The following is an 18,465-nucleotide window of genomic DNA, read 5'->3' on the forward strand; positions in this document are numbered from 1 at the left end:
ACCCAAAAGGATGGCGGATTTGTCCTGTTTGAATATCTTTTATATATTTTTTATAAATGTTTTTTTTTTTACTGAAATATTTTAATAAGATAATCTCGACCCCAAATTGCATTAACCCATATTTTGTAAATGTTTGTGTCTGTGTAAGAAATATTTATTTATTTATTTATTTATGTATTAATTATTTATATATTATTATTTATTTCATTAATTGTATTTATTGTTTTGCATGATTTGTGTCCATTTATATTGTGAAGAATTGTACGTGATCTGAATCAACCAGTCACAGTTTTTTGTGAATCAAAAACATAAGGGCTACAACGTCTTTAATAATATTTTTCTAAATATCAGTGTTCAATAAAATCAGTTGAAGTTTCAATCGCTTCTGTGGTTCTTTCCAAAGTTCCAAGGACCACACCAATGTGATGGTCTAACTTCAGATTTTCTATCCACTCAAATATTTCAATTTATTCCATAGGATTAGGCCTTTACATGAGATGGACATTTAATGACCACATTGCACTTTTTAGTGCTCAGTTTAGCATTGGCGCTCAGAAAAGCATCCTTATCTCTTATCCGGCATATATCCATTCGAAATGTTTTTCATTAACTTATTGCAGGACCAGGCGTGTGCCTAGACCATAGCAAATAGTCCATTGGTAATCCTCAATTTGTCGCCGTTATTGACTGACTGACTCCTGTCCATTAAACGTCCAGGTTTGGACGAATAAGAGGGCGACTGCTTAATTACCAACCGTTGCTGATCCCCGACGTGTGAAAAGCTGCGATTTAAAAAAAAAAAAAAAAAAATATGCCTATGAATTCCGTCTGTTGTCTATTGATGTTTTTCTTTATTCTCGAAAAACAGATGTCAGGTCAGACGGTTCTTAAAAAAATCACACATTTGACCTGAAATGACCTTTTAATGGATTCAAGACACTAAGTTATGTTATAGTTTGTTACTCTCAGATGGAGAGGTCGCCTATTACGAAGACCACCGCTTTTTCGTTTAAGAAAACAGGCTCAAGGTTTGTTGAAGGTCTCTTCACGATAAAATAAACACTATCACTTCATTATTAAGGTAAAACATTAAAAACATGTTTTAACAGCACAACGGAGTCAAAAGTTAGTCCAACGGTACCTAAAAGGTAAGTACATTCAAACATGTATTTGTAAAGAGTTGGCTGATTCTTCGAAAAGAGACTTCATCACATCAAACTTCAAGCCCGGGAATGAATCTCCCACAGAACCTTAGAGAATCAACCTCATTCAACAGCTTTAAAAGAAATATTAAAACATGGTTAATAAATAACCCAAAATGTGATCATTAGTGGGTAAGCAGAACTTGTATATTGTGATATTATTTTATTTCACTTATTTTATTTTGGATTTTTCTTGTCAATGTTATGTTTGATATATAAGTTAATGCCTTTTATTAGGTTGTTTAGCCTTTTTCACTCTGGCAGGGGGACTGCCAATGGAAACTAGCTATAACTGGCTATAATTGGGTGCGTTTACATTTTAATGTTTATTAATGTACACTTTCCCTCTTAATCAAATAAACAAACTGAAACTGAAACTTGCAGGCAAAATAAGCACAAAAAGAGTCGTGAGTTAGTTGGAAGTGGAACACGATGTCAAACGTCAGTCATGGCACTTGACCGTTTTGTGACGTCATAGTTTGAGCCACTATGACTTGAAACAAGAATGCACAGTCGTAAAGTTCTATTTCTGTGAGTTGAGAATTATAATTTCAGTCCAGTTCAGTTCATTTCAGTTTTGTTGACTGCTGTATTTCTACCGTTGCATAGAGGTAAATGTAATTCTGTATTTTGTTTTCATATGTTTTTTAAAGCTAAAGTCAATGCAAACAGCTGTTCAAATGTCAATGAGGAGAATGGACATCTATGCAACTTAGCCTATATATAAAATATCTAATAACTTAACATAACTTAAGAGACTGATTAACCTCCACTGCTTCTGTGTAGCCAGCTGTCCATAATGTGTTCTGCTAGCACTTTACTTAAAATGATGTGGATTACAAGCTCTAGATTTTGCGTTTTGCTCTCAGTTGTGGTTGTTTAGGGTGAGAACGATGGAGAGGAAAGCACCATCACGGGCGTATCGCCAGATGAGGGCCAAAAGTGGTAAGTGATGATGTAATTCAGTACACCCATTCATTCCATTCAAGGGCTTACTTGTGCTGGTCAATGGCAAAATTAATTTTATAAACGCTAATCACAATGAGTTATATGCTCTGCATTGCATGTTATGGGTACCTCTGAACCTTAATGACAGTATGTCCATGAGATTGCTAATGTTTAACCTTTTTTGACCTGCGACCGAAGTGCGGCAAAGGACAGCATCAATCAGCAAAAAACCACAGCAGAGAAAAAGATTGTTTGCCACATGTGGGGATGTTACTCCAGAACAACTGCAGAAGCTCATGCACATGGGTACTTTTATTTTTAATATCAAAACATGAAATAATAAAATCATACCATGCATCTCAGCAAGAAATGGTGGATGGTGTATGAACTTTGGATCAAGTGGATGCTCGACAAGGCAAGTTAAATGTTTGAATTGTAACGTGTATTTTATCTGGTCAGCAACACTTTCCTTCTGACTCTTGTGCTTAGACGAGGAAAGATATGTCCAGAGTCTGAGGAACTCTAAAGTCTGCTGGAAGAGGATCACAGGGGCGCTGCTGTCCTGGAAGCGTCAGCTCTACCGCCTCACCTACGGGTTCACAGAGGATAGTCTCTTTGACCAGTTCATCCTGTTTGTGGTGATGCTCAACACCGCCACCCTGGTGGCTCAGACATTTGAGAACGTCATTGTGAGGGGAGGTAAAAGCTAAGATATTTATTACTCCTCAAATCCAATGAGACATTTAATCCTGACAGATTGACATTAAAGACAAATGTTCTTGATATAAAATGATTCAGTGATCTAGGAACAGAAAAGAAGGTGATTGTCAGAAGATAATGCAAAAGCTTTTCTACACCCATTTCTCCTTCTCTGTCACAGGATGGTATATGACAGCCATGGATTCAGCTTTCATGGCAATCTACCTGATGGAGTTTGTACTTAAGTTTCTGGTCTGGGGATTTATATACTTCAAAAACGCATGGAATAACGTTGGTGAGTTACTAAACCATTAGAAAGGACAAAACTCAGATTATATTTATGTACATTCAGGACATATTCATCATTCCCAGTGTTTATGCAATTTTACCCCCCCCCCCCCCCCCCCCCCCCCCCTCTCTCTCATACACCCACACATGCACACAGACTTCTTCATTATCCTAGTTAGCATGATCGATTTCATACTGCCTTTTGTGGAGTTTGTGGATTTCTCTGGCCAAGCTTCAGCGGTGTTCCAGATCCTTAAAATCTTCAAAGGTATCCGTGCAATCCGAGCATTCCGTGTCCTACGGACCATCCGGTAAGGACCTCTACCCCCTTGGTGTTTGTGGTATTCTCTCTTGTGTCATCTAAGCCCTCTGAACAATATCCCTCTGTGCCTCACCCTTCAGCTTCCTTCAAAACCTGCAGTCCATTGTGTCAACTTGCCTTCAGTCCCTGGCGTCCATGGGCGCCATCATCATCCTCATGTTCACCTTCCTGCTCATGTTTGCCGTCCTCTTCCGCGGGATGTTCAGTCAGACAGATCCTTATCACTTTGGCACCATGTTTCGTACCGTCTTCACCCTTTTCCAGCTGCTCACGCTGGATGACTGGTCCTTCACCTACTCCATCAGTCGGGACAATGGTAGGAAGACTGCCAGTTGTGTTAAAAAGATCGTCTCTGTAGGACTGGTTTGAACTTTAAAGTGGTTTTCTATGTTTTGACATGGTTACTCTTATCTGCATCCATCTGGTTAATGGCAGGTGCACCACACATTATCATCTTCCTCATCTGCTACATTGTGGTGGAGTACTTCACTTTTCTTAAGTAAGTGGTCACCAGTGTTCAAACTTGCATCCTTAAATACATTTAGGTATGTTCTTGATTGTATATTTGCTACAGGTTACATGTACAGTATATTACACATACATTACTAACAAAACCTTCTCTTTTTAGTCTATTCATGGCCGTGTTAGTTGACAATTTCCAACTCACAATTAAGAAGAGAATGGAATCCAAGTTTCAGAGGGTATTCAAACTATACTTATACTGTTTTTAAATCCACATGCTGTAACTGTGAATGAAAATCAAGATATTAAGGCATATGGTCATTTTCAGTTTCAGGACATATTTGCGGATGAGTTGGAGTCAATCAGAAAAATAGGTACATTGTGACAACACTGCACAATACATACTTCTAATTCTAATCTGAAATCTGAAATTGAAATATTTCAATTGTTCTTGCTTTCTCAGAGGCCAAGACCACAGTGCCCCAGACTGATGAGGAGTTCTATAAGCAGGCTCTGAAGCTGACCTACAGCGAGAATAAATACAGTGCAGAGTGGGTAATAGGAATATTAAGTTAAGACAGCAGACATGTTCAACAAAATAGTGAATCATTAGTACTAACAGGTGTGGAAAGTTGCAAACAGTCTTAAGGAAATATAACTTATTTTTTACCCCCGAACTACTGTTAGCTACAAATCATGTAAATGTTGTGATGTCGTCTGTATACCCCCAATAACAACATGAAAAATGATACCATTGGGCATCACTTTCAGAGCGATTGTGTGAACAATAGAAATAGAAAGCCAATCAGTTTCCATCGGCATCACATGAAAAGTGAGGTGAAGTTTTCCTCAAAGCGTTATAGTTACAGCTGAATCAAAACCTTTTGACTTTACAATATTTTGTTTGCTAAATTTACATTTACTGAGTGTCCGTCAGCTCAAGAAAATCAAAACACAGTTGCACCAGGGGTGATGTTGACAGGGACAGCACCATTTGTTAAATGACACAATGTAGAAGTGTGTGAACAGCTCACAAACTTTCTAAGACTACTGTCAGTCTCTAACCACGCCCTTGATGCGTTCGCCACAGAGACTACCCAGAGCTGGAATGAGTGTAGGGATGCATCTTATAATAATTTCTTTAATTAACTTTGGCCTGTAAGCGCCTGTACTCAATGTAAATGTTGGTTACAGGGAGATTAACTCGATTACTTCGTACCTCAAACTTCTGGCCGCCATCGACCAGAACCAGCAAACATTCGTGTCCCAAGGTGCTGTGCTTGACAGGCTTGTTGACACCTTCTTTGAGGTAAAGCCATCTCATTAGTTCCATGTGACTCATCAAGAACAGTGTTATTATTATCGAAACAAAAGAGGCTTTATTTCTATATAGGGAAATGAAATGTGCATAACTCAAACTGATAAAACTGCAACTTATCTACCAAACCGGTAAGGCTTATATATATATATATATATATATATATATATATATATATATTTTCACACATATAAACTAACCTGTGAGGATTATATATAATATATACATATATATCCGCAGCATAAGTGATTTTTTTTCTTTTCCGTTTCAGGCTGGCGATAATATTGAGGCTGCCGAGTATGATTGAGCGTTACGCTCTTCAGTTTTTATTACCACAGATTTATAGCGCAATAAAGCTGCTTTTGATCATCTGGTACTGTATTTCCTTGTGAATATGCTCTTAAACATGAATGGACACAATCACAATAGCTTGCCCAAATAGTTTGGATTGGGGCGTTCATTTCAGAAAACATGACATTTTAAATAAAATTTGAATGACTATACATTTATTAGGGTGAAATCATGATTCTGTTCCTAGTTCACATTTACAACTATAAAGATTAATACACACAGTTTTACAGAAAATTGTCTAATTTAAAATTGGCACGCCCATTGTGCCAGTGTATTACCATAGTTTACATTCAGATAAAAAAAGACACACATCTGTACAAGTACCAAATTTACATTCTTGTAACAGTATATCATGGCTTTTTGAAAGAGGAAACTGCCACTGTTTTGTTCAACACAAAGTTATTCAAAAATCCTTTACAAAGAAACTATTTAGATGTACGAATACCTCTGAACACTAACAAATGTTTTTAGTCATGGTCTGGTGGATATGTGACATCTCTTATTCAAACGACCACCCACAACAGTGGAGGACCAAACGCGAGTGAAATAAAAAGGTAATCAATTTGGATAATGCGGCGTTTGTGCTCTTGGCGTGCTTTCACCACTTCCCCCTCTTGCTCCAGTCCTTGGGGGTGAAATGGAGGCATTTGGAGTCGATGCGCAGGTGGCGTTTCTGCATGGCTCTCTCGTGGCCGTCCACGATGTCCTCAGACAGGGTCAGGATGTACTGGCCCTGAGCGAAGGGAGAGAAGAGGGGAAACCTTTTAGACGCAGGATGTGTTTTGTGTAAAAGGCCAACGCCAACAATTTGTGACGAGACGGACCCAGTGCAGAGTGTCGCGGAGACGCGTAGTAGTAGTGGTATGGTGATTTAATCGCTGCAGGCTGTCTCATGCAGTGTCAAATAGCAGTTGCAAGGTTTGAGAACACTTGTACTTCATGGTTTTTGAGATGTGTTGTTAAGACACTGGCTGGCATATCACACCTACACCACCAGCCATGGCACAGACACATCAATGACTATATACATGGATGTTTTACAAGATCTTCCAAAAAAAGGCTACTGCCTGCCTCTCGACTGCAAAATCCTTGGATGAAGGAGACCTCTACTGGACATCATACTACATTACAACAAATGATGTTCTTTTGTTATGGGCAAAGGAGGCACATATTTCTTTCTGTTAGTTGTGGCAGTAGGATTATGTAATGCTCTGCATCCTGACTATCTCTTTCACAAAATCACTTTGAGGGCCCAGTCAGTCAAGACAGTCACAGACAGACACAGACAGACAGACAGACAGACAGACAGACAGACAGACAGACAGACAGACAGACAGACAGACAGAGACAGGGCCACGCCACACTGCAGAGCCTTTTTTTTTGCCAAAGCCCACTATTTAAAAAAGGGCCGTTTGCAGCATCTCTTTTTTTGCTGTTGCTAGGCAACCATCGAATCAGCTGTCCTTAGCCTTACCACGATCTTGCTCACAGATCTGTACCTTTTTTGGCTAAGAACATCAGCATTCAGAAATGGACAGGTGGAGTTCTGATTCTGAGTGGAAGTTTTTCCAACTGGAGAGCTCTCCTGCAAAAAAGCAAGGTGCCCAGGGCACAAAACGCCTACTGCCTATATAAAACAATGGCAGAAAAACGTAAGCAGCGCGCAAAACACCTACTGCCTATAAAAAAACAGTGGCAAAAAAAAAAAGGAAAAACAGAGTTGAATACACATACTGGACAGGCTGCTCCAGAGCTATAGATTACCTTGTAGTAATTGATGAGATTGAGGTATTGAAGGGTTGATATGACGTCCTCCTTCTTAACGCTGGTTATTTCACTGATCTCACTGAAACAAATGAACAGTAATCTTACAACTTCACACAAACAAAATCATGATGCCAGTAAAATCATGTCTTAGCACAGTATTAATATGGCCTCAACCTTTAGGTTGTTGAGCCATATGGGCCCATATAACTGAACACATACTTGATAGTGATCTGGGGCCTCTCCCCGTTTTCCGACTTGAGGTCCATGAGTATCTCCAGGATGGTCTGAGACCAGTAGGAGCGGTAGGACAGCAGGCCTAGGTCAGACAGGGGCTTCTCTGGGGTGCCAGTCTTCCCTTCCACCTTTGACAACTCATAGCCTGAGAGAGGTGGGGATGGAAGTAAGGGAACAAGGAAGAGTAGAGGTTAACTCCACAAGCCAGGTAACGGCATAACATAACACATAATTGCTTCATAATTGTGTTTGCCAATAAATGTGTTTTACTTTAGCAGCAGATTTAAAATATATATATATTGCTTTGTTTTACAGACTTTAATCTGAAGTTGTAAACTTTGGTTGTAGGTTGGGGGGGCTTGAAGTCGTGTGGACTTACTGAACTCTATGAGCAGTTTCCCATAGCCTCTCCTCTGGTATGGCGGTAATGTCAGAATACATGCCACGTTGTAATCTTCTGTCGACTCTTTCTCCTAAAAAAGGTTAAGGACAGCCGCAGGTGAAAAAATGTAAGGGGAATATTCCAACCCACTGGCCCAAATAAAACCCTGCGGTTACCGAAGGGGAATCTACATTAAGGCTACATGTTTGTCCTTCATGAAGGAAGTAAAAGGGAAAGGTCTGTACTGTACCTTGGAAAAATACCCCACTATGTGGAAGCCTTTGGAGTCATATTCGGTCATTACATAGAAGAGGAATGGGTCAGTGTCATAGTAGAGGGTTTTGTGGTCCAGGAAGCACTTGGCAAGCAAACACAGGTTCTGGGAGTACATCTGTAGAATAACACAATGACGGAGAACTACTAGTGAGTGGGTACACAGACACAGACACAGACAAACACACACACACACACACACACACACACACACACACACACACATACCTACAGACACACACACATACACATAGACAGAGACACAGACACAGACACAGACACACAGACACACAGACACACAGACACACAGACACAGACACACAGACACACAGACACGACACTGAATCAGTTTAACACATATTCAGGCATGCAAACTGGTCAGGGGTGGAAAAAGGTGAGAAGATTGCGTGAGAGGAAAAATTGCCGCTTCTTCACGCACGAGTGACATTATTAACATTGAGTATGAAATGGCTCAAAAACAGATTTACAAAGAAAACAAACTACAGAATGACTCATTCTACAGAAAGGCTTTTATTGCAGCCAAACAACAAATAAACAACAAAACATACAACATTTATTTCGTTTTTTTTTGCTTGGACCAAAGTTTGGAGCGCTTGCTTCCGCTGTTTGGCAGCATGCTTCAGCCTGGCCCTCCTCTCCTCCTCAATGGTCTGTTTTTTCCTCTCCAGAGCACTGCCAGGTGAGGTAGTCTGCAGCTGTCCCCTTTTACCTGGAAGTCTAACTTCAGCCAGGCCCAATTCCAGGGACACTTCAGGCCTGCATCTAGCTGTTTGACTGTAAGGGCATCCTGCTCTCCAAGATCTCTCATTCTGGAATAAAGCCATAAGAACAGTTTAGGGTCAGGCAAAAGTTTCATTCAAATGCTGGTCTAATATTATCATATTAGACACATATATCATATTTTTATATTTTAAATTATTATCTATCAGATACATCACAAACACATTATCATATCAAATGTGTTATTTACATAATATTAAATGTGACATGCTAATCTTAATTACCGTACAATAACTGACATATAATCATTACTTAATACTAGCTAGAAGGCTATCTCCACTGCATTAGCATATTGTTAATGTATGTCATAGTCCTAAAATAGGAGAGAAATTAAAACGACCACGTAGTACTAATGAAACAAGACACACCTGTAATATCCATTACAAGGCAACATATGTGATATTTAGCGAAAATGTTCGTCTATATTTTCTGTTTTCACAAATGTTTGCCTACATTAACATGGGTATCTAACGTTAAAGTGATCCTATGCAGCACAAGCCTAATTGCAAACGAGATTAAACCCGTTAAATTAGCTTACTTTGACAATATGACGAACTAGTCAACAACTTTCCTAACACAGTCACACATCAAGCAACTGCAACATAAGACAAGGCAAGACGACAAATACGACGGCAAATAAGTAACTTGCTAGGCAGAGAGTAGTTACCTGGTGGCTCTAAGAAAAGTGCAGCATGGAGAAGTTCGCTTGTTGACCCCAGGCAGTAGTATCAATCTAAGATCACAGAGCGCGTAGCGTGGTATCAATAAACGTCAATTGTAGCGGCACACTTTTTTAAAAGGTGTTTACGTTAAACATGATAATAATACATAATTATAGATAATTTCATGTCGTGAAGTTAATGTAACATCTGATGCAATATCTTAACATTAGGCTCAGGGATTCTAGCAGCAGCCATTTGAATGGAAATTACAGGCGTGTCCAGGTTTATTAGTACGTATTATTAGTAAGAATTCTCTCATATCTTACGACGATGATATACATTAATACTTATGCAGTGGAGATTATAATAACACACAATTCACTAATGTGAATACTAGCTAGCTAGTAAAACACGTTTGAAATAAATAAAAAAGGTAACAGCTCACGACACGTTGTTTAAGTAAGATTACGTAAGTAAGATAATGTTGCTATAATGCTGTGTAACTTAAGTCACACATAGCATATATTACTTCATTGCCAGATACCGAGACTCACCTCAAAAGTAATGCAGCTGTTCTTCATCTTCTTCTGAATGCAGCTGACTTTATCCATGGGAAAGATGACGTTCTTGATTATAGGCCAAAAGACAACAAAGATGTTCTCTTTTGAAGATGACAGCTCAGATGGTCGCACGCATAAATAGAACGAGGTGGCGGGAGGTAGCACAGGAGTGGCGTAACCATGGCGCGCATGTAAACAGAACAAGGTGGCGGGAGGGAGCACAGACTGTGGGATGGAGGGGCAGGAGTGGCGTAACCATAGACATATAGAATTATAATTCTATATGTCTATGGGCGTAACCATAACGACAATTGTCATTTGCCCGTATTGCCCCCCCCCCCCCCAAAAAAAAACTCCTCGGATCTACACGATTCACGTAAATGGCATATTTCGGTGGGAAAACGGCAAATTTCGCCGAAAAGCGACAAGTTTGCATGCCTGCATATTCGTTCACCTTGTTTTTCCTGCCATCAATTTCAAAGAAGGAGATGGTCCCTTTACGGTAAATCTCATTTCCTGGTGGATGGCGAAGGTTGCATTTTGTCTGAAAACAAACAAACAAACACACAAACATCACTGACAGATAAGGCAAAAAGACAACAGGAAACCAAACACTACTACTACTGCAGCTTATGACATCAAAGAGGTCCTCTAATGTGACGGCTAAAGGCATAGGCAGCACTCACCAGGTGTCTTTGGAGACACTTAAGGCTCTTGAGGTACTTGAGACAGAACTCGCAGAGGTAGAGGATGGGGAGGGCGGTGAGCTCCTGCGGGTAGGGCGAGAAGTACCAGGGCTTGAGCCGGTGCCGGCCTAGTTCGATGCAGTCGATGTTCTTCATGCGCGTGACTATGTCGTCGTGGCTGCGGTCCGACACCAGACTGCCGGTCATGCGGGGTGCGGTCGGGATGCCATCCGTGCTGTCCTGAGAGTCCTAAACCATCACCATTGGTTAGGGAGGAAGCAAGGACAGGGTTATTATTGTTGAACTACTTAAAAAAAAAAAATGTAACATTTGAATAATGATATACAACTAAAACATATTTTCATTTAAAACTCTGGATTTCTAAGATTTATTATTTTGAAGCCCTAATGCTAGCCAAAATATATCATCTTACAACATCATTACAAGTGCTGGGCAATGGCACCATATGCATCAAGCACCAACACCTCCATGTTACAGTGAAGGCCTGGTATGTTCCCAGGGTCAGAAGTATTCAATATGTCATTCATAGAGCATAACTGGATAGACTTACTCCTTAACATAAACCAGGGCCTGGGCCCAAACAAACACACAGCAAACAGGCAATGACAAGGAAATCGGACGGACCTCTCCTGATGGAAGATAGGCACTGGGGCATCGAGGGCTGTTATACTGGAAAACCTTTATAATCTAGAAACACAGGAATTGCAGACTTTTTGGACATGGTTTAAAGGGGAGGAGGAAATTACTTTCCTAAAAAGCTTTTCTTTTTTTTCATCCAGAGGAATTACTTAATTATTAATCACTTATATGTGTTAGAAGTGTTGTTTTGGTGTGTGTAGTAGTTAATTATGACCTGCAGACATACATTTCCTAAAAATTATAATACAGCTATTTTAATCTTCCTTTTAATGCCATATCAGTGACTGCTGAAATCTTTTCTGCTTTTGGTCACACACAGTGCTGTTTAAATACAGCCCAACACAGACAGCCTGCCCAAGCACTATGCCTTTGGAGGATTATTGAAGCAGATAACGGGATATGACGAAAAAGATTTCAACTAAACAAGACTTAATGCAACAAAACATGAGATGTTCTGAAAAAACTGGACTGATGGATTCAAAAGCCAAAGGCACTAAAACACCAGAAATAATCATAATACAAAAAATGAAATGAAACAGAAGAAGAATGAGGAGAAAGCCAAAGAAAGATATTGTACCTCATCTGTGGCCCCACAGTTGGCTTTCCTCTTCCTTCCTGGCTGAGATGGGATGAGACGACGGGTTGTTCCATTCTGAAAAGGCAAAAGACATTTAAAGGGAAGATTATTAAAAGATAACAAAATCCATAAATGTACAGCAAGTTACATGTACTGGCATGAATACTAAACCAACTGAAAATCACAGTACTGTAGTGAGTGGTTCATGCTCCTCCCGGTTATTTGATTTAGGGGTGAAGGCTTCTCTTGCGGGTGGGTAGGTCTGAGGGGTCTCTGTGGAACTTGGTGTTGCCGGGGATGGCTGTGATGTCAAAGAGACCGGCTCTGCTTTTCTCTTCTGTTAGTCAATCACAACAAAGACAACAGATGGAGGTAACAATATAGATATCATCCATCTTAAAACAAGCTTAAGAATTTTAGAGGATAGTTTTAACTTTAAATGTTTCCTTGTTCATCCACATCTTTTATGATTATAATGGCATAATAAAAACAACAATTCAATAGTTCAATGCTGGGTGGCACTTAAACCATGTGCACATATTCACAGAAGTAAACAAAGCATGCACAAACAGTAACAACCTGTACACAGATATTTAAAAAGGTACTGCCACAAACTATTTTGTATCTGTTAGACAATAACAGAACAGGTTCTTTTCAACATACTTGCTCTCTCATCAATTATTAAGGTCTGACAAATGGAACATTTTTCGTAATGACTGTAATTACAAAAGGATGTACAGCTGCAGACAAATGTGTGAACCTCCCAGCTTTAAATGTGAAAGCCTGAGACCTAGAGTGTTCATACTGAAATCTGATATTGCCAAATGGGTCCCATGCTTTGCAATTTTAAAAGGCCATCAGTAGTAAATTTCTCATTGTGTAGAATCGGTAAGGTGGAAATTGTACCGGTGTAGGGAGGGTTTTGCCTCTGGAAGGAGCTGCGGCGGGTTGAACGTTGATTTCTAGACTCTTCCTCTGAATTTCAACACAAAGGATGAGGGAAAGGGAGGTTAAGTGACAGTCCCACTTCAGACCTCCACAAGCACGGAGCCAACAGTTTCATTCAGGATGAGTTGTACCAGAACGCAGTCAATCAACCACCTGCTCGATTACTTTTGATTCCAACGGGAGCTCACCACAGGGATGTTTCGCTCAACATTGTTACAACACTCTCAAAAAACTGGATGAAGAGAATAACATTTGTGGCAGTGGGCTCTCATTTCAGAGGCAAGACCACAAACATCTTTTAGACAACCTCATGAAGATGCTCTTTCCAAAGGTTTCAGGCATTAGGGGGTTGAGAAATTGAAGAATCACATCTGTTTATCCAAAGGTAAATGAGTATTACAGTGCACGAACAAAATGCATATCCCACACCTAAACACCTAATGTCATCATAATCATGTCATATTGGATCGGAAGAGGTCAATACAGCACTGATTGCCTGAGTAAACACAATGGGGTCAAGGAGTAATATGTTGTCAAACCTGTGGTTGAGGTTGTGTAGTTTGGTGAAGAGGAGCTGGAGTTACAGGTGGGAGAGTGACTGGAGGATGGGGTCCAGGTCTGGCAGGTCTTACCACGTCTCTCTCCGGCGAACTAGGCCGAGATCCAGAGAGCCCATTTTTAGTGGGTGTCTTGGCCTCCTTCTTAGGGAATTGAAGCTTCTTCAAATCCAGTCGCTCTGGTGTGACCCATTCATCCAGACGCTTATTGACTATTATCATAAGAGACCGAAGGTATGTCATGAGATTTCAGACATGCAAACTGTAGTATCCAGGTAAAACTGTGCTGGCCTTATACACCGACAACAATTTTTCAATGACAATCATGCATTGAGGTCTATCAATTATTGGCTTGTATTACAGCACTAGCTAGTTATGATAGGCAAGCAAGAATATACTTACAGTCGATGTAGTGCACATAGTAGACCTTTTTCCCAGGGATATCTTTAACACTGAGAATTTCAGCCAAGGCTGTCAAAGAAGAGTGTTAAGTGTGTTCAATTATGGTCAACTAAATTAAATTAAAATACATCAAACATTTCACCACCGTTTACATACAACACATTCCACAATTCTCTCATGTTGACAGTAACGTTAATAACTAGCGGCTAGGGCTGACTTGTCTTGAATTCACTAAAAACAACTAACGTAACCAGCTGATTGACATTTTGCAAAGTTTGCAGCAATACATACCAAAGCGTTAGAAGCCATGTTCCATTTCACGTTTCTCGCTGCCAAAGCTTTGTTTACTATCTGACAAGTGCAGTCCCATACGCTTATATAACACAGAGGCTGACCCATGGTAGCTTATCAGCCATGACAGTTGTTTTACTATGCAGCTAGCATTTTAGCACCCGGCTAACTGATGTACTCACGCCACTCGTCTTCGTTTTCCTGATTTTTTCGCAGGACAGGAAGCCGACAGCCCTCGACGATATCCACCTGTCAACACATAACACAGTTATGAGTATTAATGCAAGGTCACAAGTCGATTAAATAATAATACATCGAAGAATAACATATTTTAGATCGAGTTCTTCGTATCAACCTACCGTAGTGTCCGCCATTGTGATTCTGCGATCGTAGCTAATGACGCAAAGGCTTCTGGGAAGCCAACTCAGTTTCACTCTCTGGATGGGGCTCCGCTAATACTGTAGGCAATGTAGAGTGGTTTTTTTTTTTTTTGAACTTTTATTAGAACAAGTACCTTGACAATGAGTCTCACACAGAATGGCATACAATAATACATATAGTTATAATAACAATATATATTACAAGTCTATACCAAATAAAAAGAAAACACAAATGGCAGAAGAGTTATCCCAATGCGTTCACATAGTTTCATAATCGATCCAGCTTGTCCAGTCAGATGTCAACAGAATGTTCATTTTAACAGATACACTGTAACAGGTGTCCATCTTGCTAAATAAATGTCCATTCGGAGTCGTAAACTTGCAGTTAAACTTTCCATACAATTCACAGCATGGAGCCTCTGGGCCCACTGGTCCACGGTAGGTGGGTGGGGCTTGAGCCAGTTTACTGTGATCATTTTGTGGGCAATTATCATCATAACTCTGATTATGTACAGTGTGTTTTTCCCTAGCCCCATTGAAGGCATAGTTCCCAAAATCAGCTGCTGTGGGTCAATCGAACTGTCTAAGTTCAAGATCTCCTTTATCTTCCCCTTCACCTCCTCCCAGTACCTCTGCAATTTAGGGCAATCCCAGAAAATGTGGGAAAAATCCCCTATTTGACCACAACCTCTCCAGCAGAGAGGGGAACACTTCTTGTCATACTTAGATATTACTAAGGGTGTTTTAAAATATCTCATCCTTAGCTTCCAACTAAATTCTCTCCAGTTTGGACTACTTAAACATTTGTGCCAGGACATCCAAGAGCTTTCCCATTCTTCATCTGTAATAATGATGTTAGCCTCCAATTCCCATTTACCTTTTATATCCAGTGTATCAATAGATGTGTCCATATGAATTCTACCGTATATACAGGATATTATATGTTTTGTTTCGATTCGATACTCAGCTATCTCCACCCAATACTGTTCAAAATTGCCTGGTGATTCCTTCATTTTTCCCCATTCCTTGTGTGTGGTCAAATAGTGCCGAAGTTGGAAGTATCGGAATAGATCCTTAGATTCAATACCATACTTAGCTTGAAGTTGTGCAAAAGCCCTGAGAGTCATTCCTTCAAATAATTGACTTGTTGTGGTCAAACCCTTCTCCGCCCATCTTCTAAAACCACTGTCTAATTTGGCAGGCAAAAAATCCGAAAGATCAGTTATTTTTGTTGCCCTAGAGACAGATAATGATAGATTTAATACCTGTCGTATTTTCTTCCAAACCTTTAATGTATACTTAACCCATTCATTTTGTATTCTTAGTTTACGCAATGCTTTTGTCGTCAGAAAGGGGAGGGCTGAGAGTGATGTGTTTACTGAACTTTGCTCTATATGTACCCATTTTGTTTCCATATCCAATCTCATCCAGGAGACCAGTACTCTAAGTTGTGCTGCCCAGTAATAACTTCTGAAATGAGGCAAAGATAAACCGCCCTTTTCTTTATGTAAGCAGAGAACTTTGAGTCTCACTCTCGGCCTCTTGTTCTGCCATATGAATCGGGAAACAAGCTTATCTAAGATCTTAAATGTAGATACCGGGACAACAATAGGAAGAGAGCAAAAGAGAAATAACAGCCTTGGCAGAACATTCATCCTAATGGTTTCTACCCTCCCAACCAAGGAAAGAGGAAGCATCTCCCACCTTTCCAGGTCGTTTTTGATCTGGGAAATAAGTTTGTCATAATTTGTGCTGTATAATTGAGAGGAAATAGGAGTCAAAATCACCCCCAAGTATCTAAAGCCCCCTTTTGACCATCTAAATCTCACAAGTCTGTCCAATTGTGTAGGCCAGCTTCCTGTGATCATCATTGCTTCTGATTTCCCCTCATTAACCTTATGTCCTGAAACTTCTCCATAGTTCCTCAGACATTGCATAACCGCTGGTATAGATGACAAGGGATTTCTTATAAACAAAAGAACATCATCTGCAAACAACGATATCTTATGCATCATGCCCCCTTTATCTGCTATACCTTCAATTTGATCATTAACCCTTATTAACTCAGCCAATGGTTCAATACTTAGTGCAAACAAAATAGGAGACACTGGATTTCCTTGTCGAACCCCCTTCTTAAGTTTGAAGAATTGAGAGCAGTGTCCGTTAACTCTAACTCTTGATATTGGGTCTTTATTTAGAGTGTTAATCCATTTAATAAATGTCAAATTAAATCCCATTTGTTCCATAGTATAATTTAAATATGACCAGTCCACCCTATCAAACGCCTTCTCAGCATCAAGACTGAGAAGCATTGAAGGAAGAACAGAGTCTCTAGCTACTGATTGTAAATTTAGAACTCTTCTAATATTATTTGCACCTTGACGGCCCGGGATAAACCCAGTCTGATCAGGATTGATTAAGTTCCTTAGGTATTTCTGCATTCTATTCGCCAGTATAGAACTAAGAATCTTTACATCACTTCCAAGCAGACTAATTGGCCTATAGGCGCCACACTCTAGTGGATCCTTCCCCTCTTTGTGTATGACTGTTATTATAGCCTCTGACCAGCTCTTGGGTGGGTCATTCTCATGCAATGCATAGTTAAAGAGCCCACAAAGCTTAGGCACAAGCTCCTTCATAAAGGTCTTGTAAAGCTCTCCAGGCAGGCCATCTGTCCCTGGGGAACGGTTGTTTTTCAGAGATCTGATGACACCTTCTATTTCACTTTCTAAAATTGGGGCCGTCAACTCCACTGCCTCTGCATCTGATAGCTTTACTAAGTTAAGATCTTTAAATATTCCCTCCATTTTCACCATGTTTGGTGCTTCCTCTGGTGCATCATAAAGATTCTTGTAAAAAGTTTGAAATGCCTCTGCCACTTCTACTGGATGTGAAACCTCAGCTAAGGATGTTGGGTGCCTTATTGTAGGAACAATACGGTTTGACTGCTCCTTTCTCAACTGGAAGGCAAGTAGCCGGCTTGCTCGATTCCCCATCTCATAATATCTTTGATTTGTATATCTGAGCGCCCCCTCGGCTTTGCGTGTAAGTAATTCGTCCAGAGCAGATCTACACTCCTCTAGTTGTGTCAATATATTTTTGTCCCCAGTTACTCTATGCTCATGTCCCAATCTTTTTAGATCACTTTCCAATTGTTTCTCCTTTTCAAGTCTCTGTTTGTTTAATTTAACAGCTATTTCTATACATTTCCCTCTCAGCACCGCCTTAGCCCCATCCCAAAGGGTGGAGGGGGATACTGCTCCATTATCATTTATTGCAAAGTATTCTTCTATAGTTTGTTTTAGTTGCTCTTGGGTTATCGGGTCTGTTAGCAAAGAGATGTTTAATCTCCAGTATTTAAAATGCCTTTCGAAACCCAAGTTCAATTTCAGTCTTACTGGGCCATGATCAGATAGAGTAATAGGTTCTATAACACACTCCTTAATTTTATGAAGGCTCTGCTTTGAAATGCAAATCAGATCAATCCTGGAGTATGAGCCATGAACCATAGACAGAAATGTAAAATCTTTTGTCGTTGGATTCTTGACTCTCCAGCCATCTTCAAGCCCTAACTCTTCCAACATATGTTTTGCAGCTCTAGCTTTCCTGCTAGGGGGTCCATGGTCTGTAGGTAATTTGTCTAATTTTGCATTTAAGACACAATTAAAGTCTCCTCCTAAAATGATGGTACCTTT

At 40.0% G+C, this 18,465-nt stretch overlaps 1 protein-coding gene across 1 annotated transcript; it reads right to left on the reverse strand.

The window, feature by feature from the left end:
- Window positions 1–5,747: 5,747 nt before the first annotated feature.
- Window positions 5,748–14,764, reverse strand: kat5b (K(lysine) acetyltransferase 5b; the record flags this gene model as incomplete). Its single annotated transcript, XM_080847580.1, has 15 exons — window positions 5,748–6,323; window positions 7,355–7,436; window positions 7,577–7,736; window positions 7,971–8,064; window positions 8,224–8,364; window positions 10,724–10,813; window positions 10,956–11,204; window positions 11,601–11,663; window positions 12,193–12,267; window positions 12,383–12,529; window positions 13,099–13,167; window positions 13,680–13,909; window positions 14,100–14,168; window positions 14,573–14,639; window positions 14,750–14,764. The coding sequence occupies 15 exons, from the start codon at window positions 14,762–14,764 to the stop codon at window positions 6,189–6,191; spliced, it is 1,686 nt and encodes a 561-aa protein (XP_080703706.1). The 3' UTR covers window positions 5,748–6,188.
- Window positions 14,765–18,465: the final 3,701 nt, after the last annotated feature.

This window comes from Sprattus sprattus (assembly GCF_963457725.1).
Source record: "Sprattus sprattus genome assembly, chromosome: 1".
Taxonomy (NCBI): domain Eukaryota; kingdom Metazoa; phylum Chordata; class Actinopteri; order Clupeiformes; family Clupeidae; genus Sprattus; species Sprattus sprattus.